This window comes from Helianthus annuus, chromosome 1 (genome assembly GCF_002127325.2).
Source record: "Helianthus annuus cultivar XRQ/B chromosome 1, HanXRQr2.0-SUNRISE, whole genome shotgun sequence".
NCBI lineage: Eukaryota > Viridiplantae > Streptophyta > Magnoliopsida > Asterales > Asteraceae > Helianthus > Helianthus annuus.
This window is the reverse complement of record NC_035433.2, coordinates 147810756-147832593: the sequence shown is the minus strand read 5'-3', so window position 1 is coordinate 147832593 and position 21838 is coordinate 147810756. Positions and strand designations below refer to the sequence as shown.

The following is a 21838-nucleotide window of genomic DNA, read 5'->3' as shown; positions in this document are numbered from 1 at the left end:
AACGCTTTGTTTGTATAGTAATTAAAAGTATGTTTGAAATCGGCGCAATCGGTAAGCTATAGATATATTCGTCCCTTGTAATATAAAAACACGTTTTTTTTTTAAGTTAAAAGAGATATAATAAGCAAAATATTTATTTTAAAACAACTTAGTATTATAAATTCTATTTAAAAGTTAAAAGAGATATAATAACCAAAAGAGTTAAACACCATTTTAGTCCTTGTGGTTTAGGCCATTTTGTCAGTTTAGTCCAAATGTTTTATATTTCGCTTCAAAAAAGTTTCACCGTTGCCATTTTAGTCCACTGGGTTAACTTCATCCATTTTTCTGTTAATGAGAAGGGCAATCCAGTCATTTTATATGTAACTTTGTAAACTAGAAGGGCAATTCGGCCATATAAAATGACCGAATTGCCCTTCTCGTTAACAGAAATAATAGATGAAGTTAACCCAGTGGACTATAATGCCAACGGTGAAACCTTTTTGGACCCACAGACAAAAAATAAAATATTTGGACTAAACTGGTAAAATGACCAAACCACAAATACTAAAATGACATTTAACTCTAAGCAAAATATTTATTTTAAAAGAACTAATTATTATAAATTCTAGATGCAGCCAATGAGGTAGTGTAGAGTGGTTGGGGCAAGACTTGGTGTTCTTTGTGACTCAGGTTCGACTCCCACTCTCCCTATTATTTCCTGCGGCATCCAGGTGAAGGGCGAATACGGACGACGCCAGTTCGTCTTGGATGAGAGGCGAGGTTTTACCGATTATTCCACTGTCATGCCTTCGAGCGATGGAGGTCGGGTTTCCGTGCATCTGTGAGAGCCAAGGAGCTGGCGGCGGTCGAGTAGTCAACCTTGACTACAGCACTCGGTGTCACAGTGGTTGACACGTAATTCCTTAAAGAAAAAAAAAAGACAATATTTTTATAAAGAGTAAATAGTCAAAGAGGTTTTATTTATTTTGCTTGTTCATGTGTATATATAAAATAGGGTTTTATTATATTTGTTGAAATAGTTTCGTGTATAATCAATCATCTGTCGGTCCATCACATTTTCAACCAATTCCTCTTTCCAAATCATCAATTCAATTCAATTCTCCTCCTCATGGATCCACCAACCTCTTGGGACTCCTTGCGAAATCAGGTATTTTTTCTCTTTTTCGCACTACATTTCTTCTCAATTTTCTGTTTTTATTTCTTAAATTAACAACTAGATCAGTATATATGTTGTTATATCATACATTCATCTCACCTTTACTTGAAAAAAATCCTCAATTTAACATTTCCACAAGTTTTATCCAACAGTTGAGTGGTTCTAGGGTTAATTAGGGTTTATATTTTATAAAACAATCATAATTTGATTGGTTCTATGATTAATTAGGGTTTATATTTGATTAAACAATCATAATTTGATCTAGATCTAGATGAATTTGATTGTGTATGCTGGAATTATTGTGCTAGTTAGGTTTTTAACTATTGTTACTAGAATAATCAGCATGATTTTTGGGATTTTGGATGGTTTGATTTTTATTTTTATTTTTTTTTATCTTGAGTAAATTACGATTTTGGCCCCTGTGGTTATATCACTTTTACCCTATTAGCCCAAAATAGATTTTTTTAACATCTGTGCCCCAGTGGTCTCTACAACTAACTATTTTGGCCCCTGAGTCTAACTTAACCCATTACCCTGAGTGTAACCACAGGGGCCAAAATCTTAATGGTTGAGTTAGACTCAGGGGCCAAATAGTTAGTTATAAAGACCATGGGGGCACAGATGTTAAAAAATTCTATTTTGGGCTAATAGGGTAAAAGTGATATAACCACAGGGGGCCAAATCGTAGTTTACTCTTTTATCTTTAATTTTTTATCTTGAGTAAATTACGATTTTGGCCCCTGTGGTTATATCACTTTTACCCTATTAGCCCAAAATAGATTTTTTTAACATCTGTGCCCCAGTGGTCTCTACAACTAACTATTTTGGCCCCTGAGTCTAACTTAACCCATTACCCTGAGTGTAACCACAGGGGCCAAAATCTTAATGGTTGAGTTAGACTCAGGAGCCAAAATAGTTAGTTATAGAGACCACGGGGGCACAGATGTTAAAAAATTCTATTTTGGGCTAATAGGGTAAAAGTGATATAACCACAGGGGGCCAAATCGTAGTTTACTCTTTTATCTTTAATTTTTTATCTTGAGTAAATTACGATTTTGGCCCCTGTGGTTATATCACTTTTACCCTATTAGCCCAAAATAGATTTTTTTAACATCTGTGCCCCAGTGGTCTCTACAACTAACTATTTTGGCCCCTGAGTCTAACTTAACCCATTATCCTGAGTGTAACCACAGGGGCCAAAATCGTAATGGTTGAGTTAGACTCAGGGGCCAAATAGTTAGTTATAAAGACCATGGGGGCACAGATGTTAAAAAATTCTATTTTGGGCTAATAGGGTAAAAGTGATATAGCCACAGGGGGCCAAATCGTAGTTTACTCTTTTATCTTTAATTTTTTATCTTGAGTAAATTACGATTTTGGCCCCTGTGGTTATATCACTTTTACCCTATTAGCCCAAAATAGATTTTTTTAACATCTGTGCCCCAGTGGTCTCTACAACTAACTATTTTGGCCCCTGAGTCTAACTTAACCCATTACCCTGAGTGTAACCACAGGGGCCAAAATCTTAATGGTTGAGTTAGACTCAGGAGCCAAAATAGTTAGTTATAGAGACCATGGGGGCACAGATGTTAAAAAATTCTATTTTGGGCTAATAGGGTAAAAGTGATATAACCACAGGGGGCCAAATCGTAGTTTACTCTTTTATCTTTAATTTTTTATCTTGAGTAAATTACGATTTTGGCCCCTGTGGTTATATCACTTTTACCCTATTAGCCCAAAATAGATTTTTTTAACATCTGTGCCCCCATGGTCTCTATATCTAACTATTTTGGCCCCGGAGTCTAACTTAACCCATTATCCTGAGTGTAACCACAGGGGCCAAAATCGTAATGGTTGAGTTAGACTCAGGGGCCAAATAGTTAGTTATAAAGACCATGGGGGCACAGATGTTAAAAAATTCTATTTTGGGCTAATAGGGTAAAAGTGATATAGCCACAGGGGCCAAAATCGTAATTTACTCTTTTATCTTTTATTTTTTGGGGTTTAGGCAAGGAAGCTTGAAGCACAGTTGGATGATCAAATGCATTTGTATCGAAAATTAGTTTCGACAAAAGTTGATGATGGTAATGAGAATAATCTTGGATCAAGAATAGAACAACTACTCAAAGAGCTACATCATGTGATTTCACAAATGCAAACGTGGGTATCATCGGGTGGATCGGAGATATTTTCTCATACGTTGACCCGTCATCATGAAATTCATCATGATCTTAGTCAGGTAATTACATTATTATATTACTTCATTGCTCTTTTCATTCATAAGAGGATAGAAATTTATACCATATTTTTTTCGGATTTTTAGGTGTATCCTATTTAAAGCTTGTTTGAATCATGTATGGATGTAAATTTTTTGTTGATTTAGATATTTTGTTTTTCTCCAAGGTTAAGTCTTGTGATAAAGATGATTTTTGTTATTGGGTTGAGTTTTTTTAGATGTTCTTATCATACTTTACTTTTAGGAAAAGAAATGAGAAATAGATTCAAATGCGGAAACGACGTAATTCATGTATTTTTCTTTACGAGCTTTGTTCTTTTCTTTTTGGAATAATGGATTTTAATAATCCCAACTGTTAGCCGTTGGACGGCAACGGTCCCAACTTCAAAAAGAACCAGTGGTGGTCCCACCTTTTCACATATTGTAAACCAATGGACCTTTTCTAAGAGAAAGCAAAATGGGACAAAAAGAAATTAAGGTTCTGTTAGTAAAGGTCCATTGGTTTACAATCTGTGAAAAAGTGGGACCATAAATGGTTATTTTTGAAGTTGGGACCGTTGCCGGCCAACGGCTAATAGTTGGGATTATTAAAATCCATTATTCCTTTCTTTTATTAGCATTTTGCCACTATCTTTTAAGATCTGAACCATGTAACTTTTCTTATGATATATGGTTATATGTTCAAAATGATTGAAACTCGTACAAAAAGTTGATTAGTTTGGTTGTTTACTAATGCTAGTTAAGTTAGAGGTCATAATACACAGGCTGGACCGACTGGATAGCTGGTAAAAACAGTCCATTTTTGTATAATTGTATGGGTCAAAGGTTGAGTTGACCAGGATCACTTTTTGCCCAAAAGTTATATTTTTTTTATTCATAAATATTTCATATGTTAAATTATATTATTTATAAATAATAACCTATATTTTTTAAGAAAATCATTATTTGGTTTTATGCTTTTAAAATACACTTTCAGCACCTTTCAATCCTTTTGGTCCATAGTTGTCAATAGCGATTATAGCCGTCGCTATAGCGCGCTACATAGCGAAGCAATGTAGTGTCGCTATTATGGTCATAGCGACACCTTAATTTTTTTTTGTTAATATAGATAGCAGTTAAATATAGCTATAAAATAGCTAGATTTTAGGTTTTTGTTAAATATACATGTAAAGTATACCAGGGTATTTTGATATAATATATACATATAAATTTTAAAATTCTTTTTCTAGTGTATCGCTATTTATAAAATAGCCGTCCGCTATTTATCGCTATTCGCTATGTAGCAGATAGGTACCTTATCGCAATTTGTCGCAATTTGCCATTAACAACTATGTTTTGGTCTCTTTCCTTTTAAGCCAAACATCTTCATTTTCGTGTTTTTAAAACCACGTAAGAGACAAAAGAAATATAACCCGAATGGACTAAGGCATTAATAAACTGGTTGAAATTGTTCAATGACTATATTGACTATGAATAATGAACTTTGAATGCCACTATTTGTGCTTATATTTATATAATCGCAGGAATTTAACCGGCTTCGATCTAGCCTTAGAGCAAAGAGAGAGCATGCATCATTGCTTGAGGATTTCAGGGAGTTTGACAGAACACGATTAGATCTTGAAGAAGGTGGTGGGTCCCAAGAGCAATCTCTTCTTAAGGAGCGTGCTACTCTCATGAGAAGTACGGGCCAGGTGTGTTTTTTTTAGATTACAAGTATTTTATTCTGCAAGATTTCTTATTTAAACCCCAAAGAGACATCATTACGAATGAGTTATTTGAGAAAATAACTTTTGATTCTTGAAATATATGCTCTACCAAGCTTGAAAAAAGTTATATTTCAGCTTGTTGAAAATAGCGGATGATTTCGTATATATTTTAAGAGTAAATTGCCAAAATCGTCCCTCAGGTTTGTGCATTTTGCCATTTTCATCCAAAACAACTTTGTTTACAATATAGTCCTTCACTTTTGGGATTTTTTGCCATTTTCATCCAAACGTCTGGCTTTTTTTTTTTTTGCCAAAATCGTCCCTGAGCTTTGGGATTTTTTGCCATTTTCATCCAAATTTTTGATAGAAAAAATAAAACAAATTAGATGTTTGGATGAAAATGGCAAAAAATCCCAAAAGTGAAGGACCATATTGTACAAAAAAGTTGTTTTGGATGAAAATGGCAAACATGCCCAAACCTCAGGGACGATTTTGGCAATTTACTCATATTTTAATGAAGTTTAAGCATTCGTATATTCTAATTTCACAGTTTTCTTATATATTCTTTTAAAACACTAAAAATATTGCATTTACCCATTTTATATTATAACAAACAAAAATGGAATCATACTATTTAACTTTCTGTTTTATTGTTTAAACAGAGAGAACGTTATGTGTTGAGATGATTCACAGTAATAAAGTTGTTTTTCTATTGAGTAAATTGCCATTTTAGTCCCTGAGTTTTTGTCCAAATTGTCATTTTAGTCCAAATAGTTTTTTTTTTTCTCCTCTGGGTTCCTGACTTTTCCTTTTTCTTGCCATTTTGATCACATTGCCAAACTTAGTCTAAAAACCAGGTTATAATCAGGGGTATTTTTGACATTAAATTATTATGAGGTTTATAAATTATGTTGTAAACTAGCTCTGTTTATCACTACACAACAGTTATGCCAAAAATACCCCTGGTTATAACCAGATTTTTAGACTGAGTTAGGCAATGTGATCAAAATGGCAAGAAAATGAAAAAGTCAGGGACCCAAAGGAGAAAAAAAAACTATTTGGACTAAAATGGCAATTTGTACCAAACCTCAGAGACTAAAATGGCAATTTACTCTTTTCTATTTGAAATACACTGTTATAAGTAGCTGATATGATTTTATTTATCACATAAGGGGTATTGCATGATTTTTTTTTATTTATTTTTTTGAATGGCTAAACACCATATTATGAAATTTACAACATAGATGAAATTAAACTTTTAAAAGGATGCATATATACTTAGTCTTTAATTAGTACGAAGAAATAGATGTGTGATTGTGGTCCCATTTACTAAATATATGGCCCAAACAATGAATATAATTTGTGATAGATGGTATAAGTGAAGTGAGTTTTTACGAAATATTGATTGCAGATAGACGGTGTGATATCACAAGCACAAGAAACCTTTGGTACCCTCATGTTTCAACGGTCAACATTTGGCGGCATCAATTCGAAGCTTACCAATGTTAGCAGTCGTCTCCCAACTGTAAGTAAACTATTATAAAGTAATTCAATTTTACTAAAATATTTTTTTTTTTTGGCAAATTGGATTTAAATAATCCCAACTTGCTCAATTTGGCCGATAATAATCCCAACTTAGTTATTGGCCGATAATAATCTGAACTGGTCCACTTTTGGCCGAAAATAGTCCGCCGTTAAATATAGCTTAACAGAGTTGAGCTTTTTTCCGAATTACAAACCGATGTTTTATGGATTTTGATCAGAACACGGATACGATTCGATTTATGTAAAACTTACCTCGAAACGGTGCTTCAAACGACTTGATTTTTGTTAATTGGAAGTTTAAACACCCGAATTGAAGCACCGTTTTCGTCGTTTGGGGCAGTATTTTGAGGTAAATTTTATATCAATCAACTCGTATCCTCGTTCTGATCAAAATCCATAAAACATCGGTTTGTAATTCAGAAAAAAGCTTAACTCCGTTAAGCTATTTTTAACGGCGGACTATTATCGGCCAAAAGTGGACCAGTTCGGATTATTATCGGCCAATAACTGAGTTGGGATTATTGTCGGCCAAATTGAGCAAGTTGGGATTATTTAAATCCAATTTGCCTTTTTTTTGTTGTTAAAATTTCATTCCAATAGTTTGGGCAATTTACATAAGGATAGCAGGTAGACGAGCAACAAACTGCGCCGCCATCTCTTTCTGAACAGAAAACCCTAATCTACTAAAACTAATGGAATAAACAAAGTACATATAAGGATAGCGTATAAGGAGGCCATCTAACTGTTCAACTTTTTTCATTAACGCCACTCAACCAAATTATTGAAATTATTTTATAGAATCAAACCAGACACTTATAAGACAAAAAATACGTCGAATAATGATTTTTTTTTTAAAAAAAACATTACATGTTTTTTATTGGTTTTGCAGGTGAATAACATTCTGTCGGCGATAAAGAAGAAAAAATCTATGGACACAATTATTCTTTCATTAGTTGCTTCGGTTTGCACGTTTTTAATCTTGATTTACTGGTTGACAAAGTAGCAAGGCATCATTTGAAATTCGGTGGCGGTTGTTTGTATAATTCAACTACCCAGGTAGTTGTTATAAAGGTATAATCTGTATGTGTATTTCAATTGACATTTTTGCAATTATATAATCAATGTCTCCGACAACTTTGTTTCCGAAAGATTAGAATTTTTTATGGTTTTTTTTTTTTTTTTTTTTTTTTTTTTTTTTTTTTTTATAAAATTTGAACTTGAAAATAGCTGAAAGACTATAATATGACCCTGGGCCGGGCTATCCAAGTGGGTTCTTAGGTAGACCTGTAGCGGGTAAAATGGATCGGGCCGGGCTGGGTAACGGGTTTGGGTAAAACATGCTCTGAAAATGGTCATTTTAGTTCGGGTTCAGGACGGGCTTGACTAAAAAATGGCCGTTTGTTTCAAACGGATCTCTAACTAAAGTGAGAGTCGGGTACATCTTTAAACATTCGAAGGGTGCATAATGGTTAAAGCATTGCAGATCAAAACCAATAAAATCATCTAGAGGTGCACAACCAAACTGGACTCAGATCCAGAAACCGTTTTGGGTGAAAGTGTACCCAAACTGGTTTCTGGATCCGGGTCCAATATGCCGATGTACGAGTTTGAAGAATTTGCAGCCCATCTTGCTCAAAGTTAGAGCAGCAAGTGAATTGGTAACTAGCCACCAGAATCATAGCTAACCTACATACTAATATGCAATGTTTTAAAAACCGGTTTTTAGATCAAACCGGATTAGGCTAAAAAATGGTTCAACCGGTTGAACCAGGTTGTACCGAGCGGTTCAACCGGGTTGACTAGGTAACTCTATAATTTCATAAATTACAACATCAACTCAAAAGTTAATCCAAAAATGAATGATTACGTATTAAAAGATGATCCAAAAGTAAATCCATAATAAAAAATAATCCAAAAGATAATCGAAAATCATTCAATTTTCAACAAGCTCTTTTAAATGAAAAGGTACGATATGTTTAAGCCATTTGAGTGTTAAATACATCAACTGTTTTCGTTTCATACAATGTTAAATAAGAACTTTTAGTTACGAATAATCATAATATATAAAAATTACATAAGATAAGTAACATATATATTGAAAATAAGTATCAACTCAAACTAAAATAACCCTGTGCCGGTACCGGTATTACGTTTCAAACCGGTATACCGGATTTTACCGCCGGTACAAACCTTATGCCGTTTCACTTATTTACCGGGGTGTTTCGTACCGGATTTACATCTAGAAACGGTAATACCGGTATAACCGGCCGGTATTTACCGGTTTTTAAAACACTGCTAATATGTAATCAATCATAAGTGTAAGCCCAATTGAGGTCAGCAACAAAAATAATTAGTGTTGTAAACGAACCGAACGAACACGAACAAGGTCGTTCGTTAAGGATGTAACATGTTCATGAACGATTCACGAACACAAACACAAACGAACACAGATAAAATCGGCGAAGTTTGATAATATTTTCCGATGTGAATAATGAAAAGGAAAGGGGAACGGTGAATAAACAAGGTGGAGGTAGAGTTTCCTATTTTATTTGTTTGGGTAATTAGATAAATAAGAATTAAGGAATATAATTAACGATTTCTCGTCTACTACCATTTGGAACAACCGGAAGTATTTGTCTAAAGTCACCACCGAACACCGTAACTTTACCACCAAAACTCATCTCACATTTGAAGATATCTTTCATTGTTCGGTCAAGTGCTTAAAACGCATGTTTATGATTCATCGGTGCTTCATCCCAAATTATCAACTTCTTTTTTCTTAATAAATCAGCAACGTCATCATCTAGTTTAATAAAACACATCGAGTTTTCTGTTAAATTTAAAGGTATATGGAACCTTGAATGTGCAGTACGTCCACCAGGTAACAAAAGAGATGCAATACCACTTGATGCAATGTTTAATACAATATCTCCTTTACATCTGATGGATGCAGATAATGTCCTCCACAGAAACGTCTTACCAGTCCCTCCGTAACCATAGACGAAGAACAGACCAACCGCATTACTATTAACGGCTTGAACTATCTCATCAAACACTAAACGCTGTTCATCGGTTAGCCTGCTTAAATTATTATCAAATTCAATGGCAGGAGCGCTTACATCGTACCCAAGCTCGTCAGCAATTAGACGGTTGTCCGCTGAATATATTGATTCACTGTCGGATTGAGGCATAGACGGAAACCGAGTTAGACTTGAGTTGTTACGTAATAAGTAACGCTCAATTTCAAGCAACGTTAGGTTCCTTATTTGTTCCTCTGGAAGATACAAACCTAATAAAATTATATAAATAAATTATTTAAAGTCGTATAAATAAAAAAAATGAAATTAAACATTAAACACTATTATATAAGACATAACTGTGAAAATATTAAATAACAATTTGCGTACCTTCGATCCCCAAAAGCTTTTGACGATTGTATAAAATGCCATCCGCAAGGTACTCCCATGTGTTTTCCCAAACATGTTCAAGCCTTGATAATGTATTAGACCCCAACATTGTATGTAAAACCCTTTCATGTTTTAAAACATTTACATATAGTTTTCGACTAATTGTTATGTTTATGCTTTCACATATACGTAATTCTTAAAAACTTTCAAGAAATAAACAATTCAACATTTTCAAAACCTTCGCCGTTTAAAAACATGACGACGAAACTTTTCGCGGAAGCATGAATCTTGATCGTGTTCGGTTCTTTATTGAGCTTGATCGTCCTCCGGTATTCTACATAATCCCTACATTTCATAAAAACATGAAATGAGTTAGCTATAGGGGTTTAAAACATGTTTAAATGAGTTCATAAGACTCAAATGAATAAACAACAACAATTTTCCAGTTATGAAGGTCGTCGCGTGCCGCGACACCATTTTCCAAACCTGTTGCGTGCCGTGACTGCATGTAGCCTCCTCCGTCGCGTGACGCGAGGAGCTTATTTCGACAGAATGTTGTTTCAAAACCTGCACATTTTCCAGCCGAATCAATTTCTACGGAAACGGACATAACTTGCTCATTTTTATCCAATTTACGTCACGTTTCCTTCTACATGATCGTAAATTTATTCTCCATCTCATGGAGTTAACATCCGACATCCAGATTAACAAGATTTTAGATTTTTAAGCCTTCGGCTTAAAATGTAATTACCAAGTTTTGACCCGTTCGTGTATTTATCAAACAAACATGTTTGTTTGATCCCAATTTCTCATGAACCTCACAAGTTCAATATTGTCTATCATATTAGGTTCAAATCACGGGTTTATGTACCTTCTTAAACCCGTTTTGACTTAAATGCTTATTTTGACCTGTTAAGGGTATTTAAGCACTTTTCCGTATAATTCACGCTCATTTATTTCTAGCATCTTATTTCCACATTATTTATCAAATGATCTTCTACCACAACTATATTTGTGGTGGATTTAATGTGGCGATCTAAATATTTCTAGTTTTACCCCTCGAATATGCATTTTATGGCAGAGACTCATATAAAGTCATTTGACCAAAGATTCACATCTTTCGCTTTTTGTACTTATTCTAAGTATTTATTTGATCATAAAACTCGTTTACAAACAACCTTTAAGGGTCGTTTGCTCAACTTAGCTTATAAGGGCGTTTTGGTTCATTTTAGCTTTTCATTTACGATGAAGGACCTTTGAAAGCATGTTTGACCCAAAATCCCTCTTTTTAACTATGATTTTGTTTAAAAAATCATTATATTTTCAAAATACAATGACCACCATTTGAATCATTTGGTTTACCAATTAAAGTAACCAAATGTCAAATATTGACTTCATTTAACTCTCATTGAACCTTACGTTCTAAATGAGTAGTTAACATATTACACGTACCTGACTTGGATCAATATATCGACCCATTTTAATATCTTGCTTTAATAATCACTATGTAATAGCGATGCAAATATCCATTCGATATTTACTCCTGTAATCATACGACTCGGCAAAATCATTAGTCGATATTGTCAAATGGTGATATTTTCACCTTTTGACCCGTTTGGTCTAAGTGACTGTTTATATTTGCGAGATGGCATTTATTATTGTGACAACCCGAACTTTCAAGGTCAGTATCTTTTCGTCACGTGGTTCTGTTTCTTGTGATTTTCTCTTTCATATTCCGTACGAAGATAAAAATCAGTGAACACTTGTGACGGTAATATAATGGCTACACGTATAATATGTTCGAGAAAATATGTATGGGTGTGCATTGGGCCCGAATCTAGTGTGGTGTCTATGATTGGGGGGCCGTACCCCAACTAATGAATCCGCTCCCCTTGGTTATGGGTATTTGGCAGCCCCTTTGTATTTGGGCTTAAGCCCGTTCCCTTGACCAAATAAATGAACAGCCCAACTGGTAATATACATGCATACGTAACATTGTAGTGTTTATCACAAAACTCAAACTAAAGAAACCCTACTTCTCCCAATTTGTGCGTGCGGCAGTTCCTTTACCCCCCCATCTTTTACCATCAATGGAAGTTATCAACTATAACTCCTTCAAGTCTTTGGTTATGATCTCAACCTTGCACTCTCCCAGTTCATCTAAACAACAAACCTTGCCATGAATATCCTCCCGTTATCGGAATATCGTCGGAACTAGTGATGTGTCGGGGTACGTGGAGGATCACAGGAGGAACCATTCCTCGACGCTTAGATGATTGATAGCATCTCTAGTCACGTCTGCAATACAACACGACTCGCCGGAGACACGAAGACGTCGCCAGAAGTACCCGAAACTCTCCTTCTCTCGACTCGGCTCTCTCTCTCACATGAACGCTCGGTTAGTATAATCATCGGTGATTTGATTTTCACTTTGTATGCATATTCTGGTTGATGATCCGATGTTGTGTATATATATATATGTGTGTGTGTGTGTGTGTGTGTGAAGTTAAAGAATAGCGTAGGGTTTTGCTACAAACTAAAACATATTCACGAATTATTAGAATGCCAATTAATTAATAGTTAGCACTGCTCGATTCAAGAATGTTTGACAAGTTGATTATGTTAATGGTTGTTTATGCTATGTGTAAACCCTTCATGTTGTTGTTTAACGAACTAATAATTGCATGAGGACTAAAAGTCAACGAAACAGTAAGGCATGATGTCCACAGATGGGTGGGTAAAGAAAGCATATATTGTTAACATGCTAGGCTATGTGCCATGTGTCATGGGATGGGTGGTGTTAAGCAACCATGTGCATGACTGTTATGGGAGTTGGTGTTGTGAATTATGTGAAATAACTAATATGTATCCATGCTAGATTTGGTGGTTGTGATTGTGTTAAGGTAATGAATGCGAAACTGGAAGTAAATAACTAGATACACTGTAAATCGATGATCTAGGGTAGTGTATATGCTAAAGATGTTGTGATTTACAATGATACCGAGGACTAGACTTGTTTTCACGAAATCAGATTTAGGATGATAGCTGTATATATAAATCGGATGATTGTCTTGTTAATGAGAATGTCAAGAATAATTTCTTTGTTAAGATTCTGTGGTGAGGATTAAATGAGAATAAGGGTTTCGACAATTGATTGTCAATCATGTTAATGGTTTGATGATAAACAGGATTATGCGGGGTTTTGCGGAATTCATTTAGATCTGGTGAAATTAAAAGTGTCTAGCTGTTACCCATCATGTAGCCATATTGATCGAAATAGTGGGGAGTTTTATAGAAATTAATGGGAAGGAATCAATTGGTCAATGGCACACTACCTGGGCCTCTCACACATAAATTGTGTTGCACAGTTCTTTGAAATTACGTTGGGGTGCACTGGGTCTGGGCTGGGGAAACTTGTGAACCGCACAAATGAGGATTAATCACACACTCTTGAGAGTGACGAGTTATGTGTTAGATGTTTGTGAAACATGAACTTGTGGTGTGAACTTCACATGCAATCTGAATACTTGCTATATAACGTTATGGATCGATGTATTGCATTATTTCTGGTTAAGACGTACATATTGATGTGTGTTTTACTTATATCCTACTTGCGTAACGTGTATGAAGAATATGTGGTTAATGTACTTACGATACTGACTATTTTCGGTAACCACGGTAGGGTTTGATTGACCAACTGGGAACGGGTAATGTAACGTAACATACCGAGCAAATCAAAGGTGAGTTCACTGCACTTTTCTAAGCATGCGTCCCGGTGGTTTGGGACATCTGGTAAACGTTTCGGAAGGGAATACTGGTTAAACTGTTTAATTGGGATGTTGGTTATTGAACACAGTATAAATCATGTAAGACCCCGTACATCTACCGTGTTGCTGAAGAAGCAACGAGGTATTTAGTTGATAGCGCTATTAGGTTTGGCACCCTCACACCGGGCCGAAAGGACGGGCGTGAACTAACTACCTGGACTTCATGACCAATGCCTAGTTAGAGGCATTGGGGTTGGGCATTCTCATCGTGTACATATAAGACCCCTTACATCTATTCAAGGTTGTTTGATACCTTGACCTCATGACCAATGCCTAAATGGAGGCATTGGGGTTGGGCATTCACATCTAGTCGCCACATACGGTAATCGAGTTAATAACAACATCAAAACAGATTATTGAACCATTGAACTGTTGAACTGTTTTATACACATACCTTGTAACTAAACACGTTAACAAAACTTTGAACTCACCAGCGTCGTCTGACACACTTGTTTGCATGCTTGTAGGTCGTTAGATGTCTTGCATTGGAACTTGCTGTCTGGGATGCTGGAGTGGTCATGGGTCGAGATACATGGAATCGCAACACAAGACTAATGGTTTATAAACACTTAACGAATGAATTATGCTTCCGCTGTATACTGTGAATTGCTTGTAACGTTGTAACACTTAATGTCAATAAATGAAAGTTTTATTTAATTATTATGCGAAGTTCAATGTGATTGGTGGCTTGGATCCTGGTACGTCACACGCCCCGCGGTAATTCTGTATGTGGTATTTTGGGGGTGTGACAGTTTGGTATCAGAGCCACTGGTTATAGTGAACTAGGTTTTAAAACGTTCTTGTAAAACCAGACTATAACCGAACACCTTCGAAAATCGACCATGACACTCAGCTCCAGATTGCAAGGTTCGTCTCTCTCACTTGTTGCATACATTACATGGCTAGTACACATTTGTTTATGGTGTAACTTACGGACACACACTTGTCACTATAGTCTGATTACATGAATTGCTTGCTTACATTATAATGCAATGAAAGTATGTCATAGTCTTGGGATTTCTGTGATCTTGTCGTTTTGATAACTTTTGTTTGACACTCGAGTTTGAGGAACCATTTGACATGAGTTAGGAGGAGCTGAGATGAGCATGCAAATCACAATATTATTGTGGGTGCACACATAATAATAATGTGGGGTGCATGCGAGTCCCAGTGAGGCTTAACGAGTGAAAAAGGGGTTCTGTTCTATTATTTGATCGATGTGAAACACAACAGTCTATGAGAGTCATAACAGTGGTTGTCTCTTACTTGAACGTGATCTTTTCACTCCTCTCTAAATCGTTACGAATCTTGATACTATCGAGTAATACCTGAACACCCATCTGAACGCCTAGCGAACTGTGTAGAATGCTAGGTGCTTGTACGGACATCCCTGAGTTAGATGTTGCAACACCAATGATTGGTCCATACCTTTCTCACCATTCTTCGTTGGCTAGATTGACACCTTAAATCCCAAAGTGCGATCACTTCTGCAACACTATCGTAACATACCGTGTATTACTCAGCCAGCTTGTAAGAACGATGGACAAGAGGGTAAATGTAGTACCTTACCGACTCCCGCATTTGAACGACCCTAGTTACCGGCAACGAACATCAGCGATTTGACTCCAAACGAATCCTTAACACTAGTCAACGACTTATGGAAGCCGACTTTTACGAATCAATCGGGACATAAATGATGACGATTGACTATGATGTGGAATGTGTAACTGCCATCACCATGAGTAGTGCCTTAGAACGTGGCACAGAATGTGAAAAGATGGACATTGATTGGTGTCAAGCAACGACATTAGAAGCAACAGTCACGATGACAGCAAGGTACTCGCGAATCATGACTCTCGGTATGGAAATGAAGGTGCCTACGGCATGGATTGGTCGTTGATAACCTAAGATGACAACAACCAAGGGGATGACGACAATACCGGAAATCCTCATAATGAAAACAACAAGACGGGAAATGATGCTCATGGAGGGGCACTTAGGATTGGCGTGGGCGACACCAGGATTATATTAGCATGGTAGCTTGTATGGGTAGTTAATCGCTTCGTCTCTATCCCGCTTAACCCTAATGTTTCTTGAAACTGAACCTGTTGTGGAATCGGGTGATGGTAAGTCAATTAAAATTCATATGTTCGTTGGGATGCAAACTCGACCTTATGGGACAAATGTTCGACATCAACCTTCTTTCTACTACCTGTGATAGTTTGATGCAGAAGTCAATATGGATTGGTTATCCAGATATCGTGCAGACACACCCTGTGAGGAGAAAGTTGTCGTCTGTTATAAAGTATCCGAGTGGTGCAGAGGTTAGCATCAATTCAGCAATGAAGGCAAGAAGCATCCACGTAAGGATTACCCCGCTATGTTAGCACTCGTTACTGGTGTTAAGGAAAAGAGGAGCGAGGATCCACCAATTGCTCGTGATTTCTCCCTATGTGCTACCGGAAGAACAATCAAGTTTACCTTCACATCGTCAGGATGGATATCAGATCGGTGTCATGTCAGAATCAACCCTTATTACTAGTACTCCTTATCGTCTCACATTAGGAAGGTTGCAGGAACTGCCTAATCAACTCTAGGAACTGTTGGACAGGAGCTTTATCAGACCTAGTTTTTCACTTTGGGGAGCCCCAGTCATATCCGTGAAGATAAGCCTTTTTGTATGTGGATTGACTATCGAGAACTCAGCAAAATGGCAGTCAAGAACCGTTTGCTTCGACCATGTATTGACAACCTGTTGACAAGTTGCAAGGGTTAAGCTCCTATTCGAAGATTGACTAACGAACGAACTATCATCTAATGGAAATCTAAGGGGAGAATGCTCTTAGAACGGCATATCAAACTCAATGTGGCCATTGCGACCTTGTACATCATGACCATTGAGTTAATCAGCACACCAGCAGCTTTATGGACCACAAGAATCGATCGTGTTTGTTGGTGACGTTCTGAAACATTACCAGGAGAAGGGAACAACAGGGGCGGCATATGTATCCTACCTTAGAGCTCCTGAGGGAGGAGCCACTCCGCGTGAAGTCTTGTTAAAGAATCATCATCGGACTTTCGAAGATCGCGCAGCTTTAATCTCTTTAACACAGCAGGGTGCTGTGTTCGTGGAAGGCAAAACAGGAGGACGTCTTTCAGCTTTTGAAACCTAACTCCACAATGCATTGAGCATCATCCCTATCCGAAGGTATTGATGAATCAGTGGTACACCATGATGGTTCGAATCAGAGTCCCCGTTATGCGCCGATGCAACACGGGAAGGCGATGACGTACGTAGTGGGCTTGCGAAGAAGGGTTTCGCGAGTCACAACCCGCGGTGGAAACTGTGGTCTTTGGATTTAAGTTGGGGGCACCGCTTGGACGGTACTTAGACCGATCACAAAGGCCTCCCGTGCATCGTTGTTTCGAAGGAGCTAAAATCTGTAATGGCATCACTAGACAGAACTTTTGAATGGTTTCGGCTATGAAACCCGAACCTGCACGAGCCTTGCAGCTCACTATCGAGCCTAACTTACCTGATCAGACTCGCTCTGGTCGAACTGAAGAACTGAAGGAAGAGAATTTTCAAGTTAAACCCATGCGGGGCCGTTGGTAGGCTGGACGATGTTCGCCACCTCATGGAATGAATGTGGGTCTCATCATAAGGCAACAGTAGGGAATTTGTGTGAGCAAGCTCACCGACCTCGATATTCTAGTCGTCTGGGTTTTGATGAGAAATATTAGGATCTATAAACCTTGCACTGGTGATCGGGCATGAAGACCCACCTAGCTAGGTATGGGAATGATGTTTGACTCGTGGAAAAGTCAAGGTGAAGTATTAACACCCAGAAACACCCATATGGAAACGAGAACAGACCGCCATGGATTTTGTCACTGCAATATCACCTGGGTGATCGTTGACTGCCTCACATTACCAGCACACTTTCCTGCAATCAAAGAGACTAACGAGTCTTCACAGCTTATGGATATTCCTCTGAGAGAGGCGGCTTTTAGGCATGAGGTGCCAACTCCTGTTACTTCCGATTTTGATCTATGCTTGATTTATGGCAGGCAACACACAACACCCTTAGCACGCGTCTAGACATGAGCATTACTTATCACTGTAGGACAACCGGACAGAGTAACGAACCATCCTGACATACGATGACATGCTGCGAGCATGTGCGTGATTGACTCTTGTAAATATTTTTGAAGGATACCTATCTTTGGGTAAGCTCTACTGCAGCCGTTACCGTATTAGTATGCATACAGTTCTGTTTGAGGCATTGCATGGATGACAATGCCAATCTCCTCGTGGACTGAGGTGGATGACAACCTAATCACGGGTTCAGGACTCGCACTCGAAGCACTTGGGAAGATTATTTAGATTGGAAATCGTTTGGCGGCAACGCGTGGCCATCAGGAAAGTTGATAAGTGTAGGAAGTACTAGGGGTTCGCTGTAGGCAATCGTATCAGGTTGAAAGTCTCACCCTGGGAGGGTGTGGTACGCCTGGGAAACGTGACGAGCTTAATTACGTTATGTTGGGATATTCGAAATTCTGGAAATAATCGATCACGTAGCCTACAAACTCGAGTTACCCGGCGAATTGGGTAACGTTCATGATGTCATTTATGTCGCGAGTCTAAAGCAGTGTTTGTCTGATGAAATGTTCGTGATACCTTCTTAGAGTCTGAGACTAACGACAAGTTGCAGTTGTCAAGGTGCCTATTGAAATAATGCCTCAGGAGGTTAAGGTTTGCGAGCACCGTCAAATTCCAATTATGAGAGTTCGTTGGAACTCGAGACTAAGTATGCGCAATCGTACAAATCTACTGAATCAACTCTGACGCAACTGGTGAATTTCGAGGACGAAATTCCTCTTCAAGTTGGGGATGATGTGGCACCAGAGGAAAACCAACAACAATCTTGATTTCTCATCTCACTTCTTTGTACTGCTTGTCAAATTTCGGGACGAAATTTCTTTCAAGTTGGGGATGATGTGACAACCCGAACTTTCAAGGTCAGTATCTTTTCGTCACGTGGTTCTGTTTCTTGTGATTTTCTCTTTCATATTCCGTACGAAGATAAAAATCAGTGAACACTTGTGACGGTAATATAATGGCTACACGTATAATATGTTCGAGAAAATATGTATGGGTGTGCATTGGGCCCGAATCTAGTGTGGTGTCTATGATTGGGCCGTACCCCAACTAATGAATCCGCTCCCCTTGGTTATGGGTATTTGGCAGCCCCTTTGTATTTGGGCTTAAGCCCGTTCCCTTGACCAAATAAATGAACAGCCCAACTGGTAATATACATGCATACGTAACATTGTAGTGTTTATCACAAAACTCAAACTAAAGAAACCCTACTTCTCCCAATTTGTGCGTGCGGCAGTTCCTTTACCCCCCCATCTTTTACCATCAATGGAAGTTATCAACTATAACTCCTTCAAGTCTTTGGTTATGATCTCAACCTTGCACTCTCCCAGTTCATCTAAACAACAAACCTTGCCATGAATATCCTCCCGTTATCGGAATATCGTCGGAACTAGTGATGTGTCGGGGTACGTGGAGGATCACAGGAGGAACCATTCCTCGACGCTTAGATGATTGATAGCATCTCTAGTCACGTCTGCAATACAACACGACTCGCCGGAGACACGAAGACGTCGCCAGAAGTACCCGAAACTCTCCTTCTCTCGACTCGGCTCTCTCTCTCACATGAACGCTCGGTTAGTATAATCATCGGTGATTTGATTTTCACTTTGTATGCATATTCTGGTTGATGATCCGATGTTGTGTATATATATATATGTGTGTGTGTGTGTGTGTGTGTGAAGTTAAAGAATAGCGTAGGGTTTTGCTACAAACTAAAACATATTCACGAATTATTAGAATGCCAATTAATTAATAGTTAGCACTGCTCGATTCAAGAATGTTTGACAAGTTGATTATGTTAATGGTTGTTTATGCTATGTGTAAACCCTTCATGTTGTTGTTTAACGAACTAATAATTGCATGAGGACTAAAAGTCAACGAAACAGTAAGGCATGATGTCCACAGATGGGTGGGTAAAGAAAGCATATATTGTTAACATGCTAGGCTATGTGCCATGTGTCATGGGATGGGTGGTGTTAAGCAACCATGTGCATGACTGTTATGGGAGTTGGTGTTGTGAATTATGTGAAATAACTAATATGTATCCATGCTAGATTTGGTGGTTGTGATTGTGTTAAGGTAATGAATGCGAAACTGGAAGTAAATAACTAGATACACTGTAAATCGATGATCTAGGGTAGTGTATATGCTAAAGATGTTGTGATTTACAATGATACCGAGGACTAGACTTGTTTTCACGAAATCAGATTTAGGATGATAGCTGTATATATAAATCGGATGATTGTCTTGTTAATGAGAATGTCAAGAATAATTTCTTTGTTAAGATTCTGTGGTGAGGATTAAATGAGAATAAGGGTTTCGACAATTGATTGTCAATCATGTTAATGGTTTGATGATAAACAGGATTATGCGGGGTTTTGCGGAATTCATTTAGATCTGGTGAAATTAAAAGTGTCTAGCTGTTACCCATCATGTAGCCATATTGATCGAAATAGTGGGGAGTTTTATAGAAATTAATGGGAAGGAATCAATTGGTCAATGGCACACTACCTGGGCCTCTCACACATAAATTGTGTTGCACAGTTCTTTGAAATTACGTTGGGGTGCACTGGGTCTGGGCTGGGGAAACTTGTGAACCGCACAAATGAGGATTAATCACACACTCTTGAGAGTGACGAGTTATGTGTTAGATGTTTGTGAAACATGAACTTGTGGTGTGAACTTCACATGCAATCTGAATACTTGCTATATAACGTTATGGATCGATGTATTGCATTATTTCTGGTTAAGACGTACATATTGATGTGTGTTTTACTTATATCCTACTTGCGTAACGTGTATGAAGAATATGTGGTTAATGTACTTACGATACTGACTATTTTCGGTAACCACGGTAGGGTTTGATTGACCAACTGGGAACGGGTAATGTAACGTAACATACCGAGCAAATCAAAGGTGAGTTCACTGCACTTTTCTAAGCATGCGTCCCGGTGGTTTGGGACATCTGGTAAACGTTTCGGAAGGGAATACTGGTTAAACTGTTTAATTGGGATGTTGGTTATTGAACACAGTATAAATCATGTAAGACCCCGTACATCTACCGTGTTGCTGAAGAAGCAACGAGGTATTTAGTTGATAGCGCTATTAGGTTTGGCACCCTCACACCGGGCCGAAAGGACGGGCGTGAACTAACTACCTGGACTTCATGACCAATGCCTAGTTAGAGGCATTGGGGTTGGGCATTCTCATCGTGTACATATAAGACCCCTTACATCTATTCAAGGTTGTTTGATACCTTGACCTCATGACCAATGCCTAAATGGAGGCATTGGGGTTGGGCATTCACATCTAGTCGCCACATACGGTAATCGAGTTAATAACAACATCAAAACAGATTATTGAACCATTGAACTGTTGAACTGTTTTATACACATACCTGGTAACTAAACACGTTAACAAAACTTTGAACTCACCAGCGTCGTCTGACACACTTGTTTGCATGCTTGTAGGTCGTTAGATGTCTTGCATTGGAACTTGCTGTCTGGGATGCTGGAGTGGTCATGGGTCGAGATACATGGAATCGCAACACAAGACTAATGGTTTATAAACACTTAACGAATGAATTATGCTTCCGCTGTATACTGTGAATTGCTTGTAACGTTGTAACACTTAATGTCAATAAATGAAAGTTTTATTTAATTATTATGCGAAGTTCAATGTGATTGGTGGCTTGGATCCTGGTACGTCACACGCCCCGCGGTAATTCTGTATGTGGTATTTTGGGGGTGTGACAATTATCATCATCGCGTCTACATGACTCGCTCCGGTTTACACC

General features: G+C 37.8%; 1 protein-coding gene across 1 annotated transcript; it reads left to right on the top strand.

The window, feature by feature from the left end:
* Positions 1–1002: 1002 nt before the first annotated feature.
* LOC110884329 (Golgi SNAP receptor complex member 1-1) lies at positions 1003–7809 on the top strand. Its single transcript, XM_022132034.2, has 5 exons — positions 1003–1150; positions 3168–3398; positions 4919–5086; positions 6513–6626; positions 7536–7809. The coding sequence occupies exons 1-5, from the start codon at positions 1112–1114 to the stop codon at positions 7647–7649; spliced, it is 666 nt and encodes a 221-aa protein (XP_021987726.1). The 5' UTR covers positions 1003–1111; the 3' UTR covers positions 7650–7809.
* The last annotated feature ends 14029 nt before the right edge of the window (positions 7810–21838 follow it).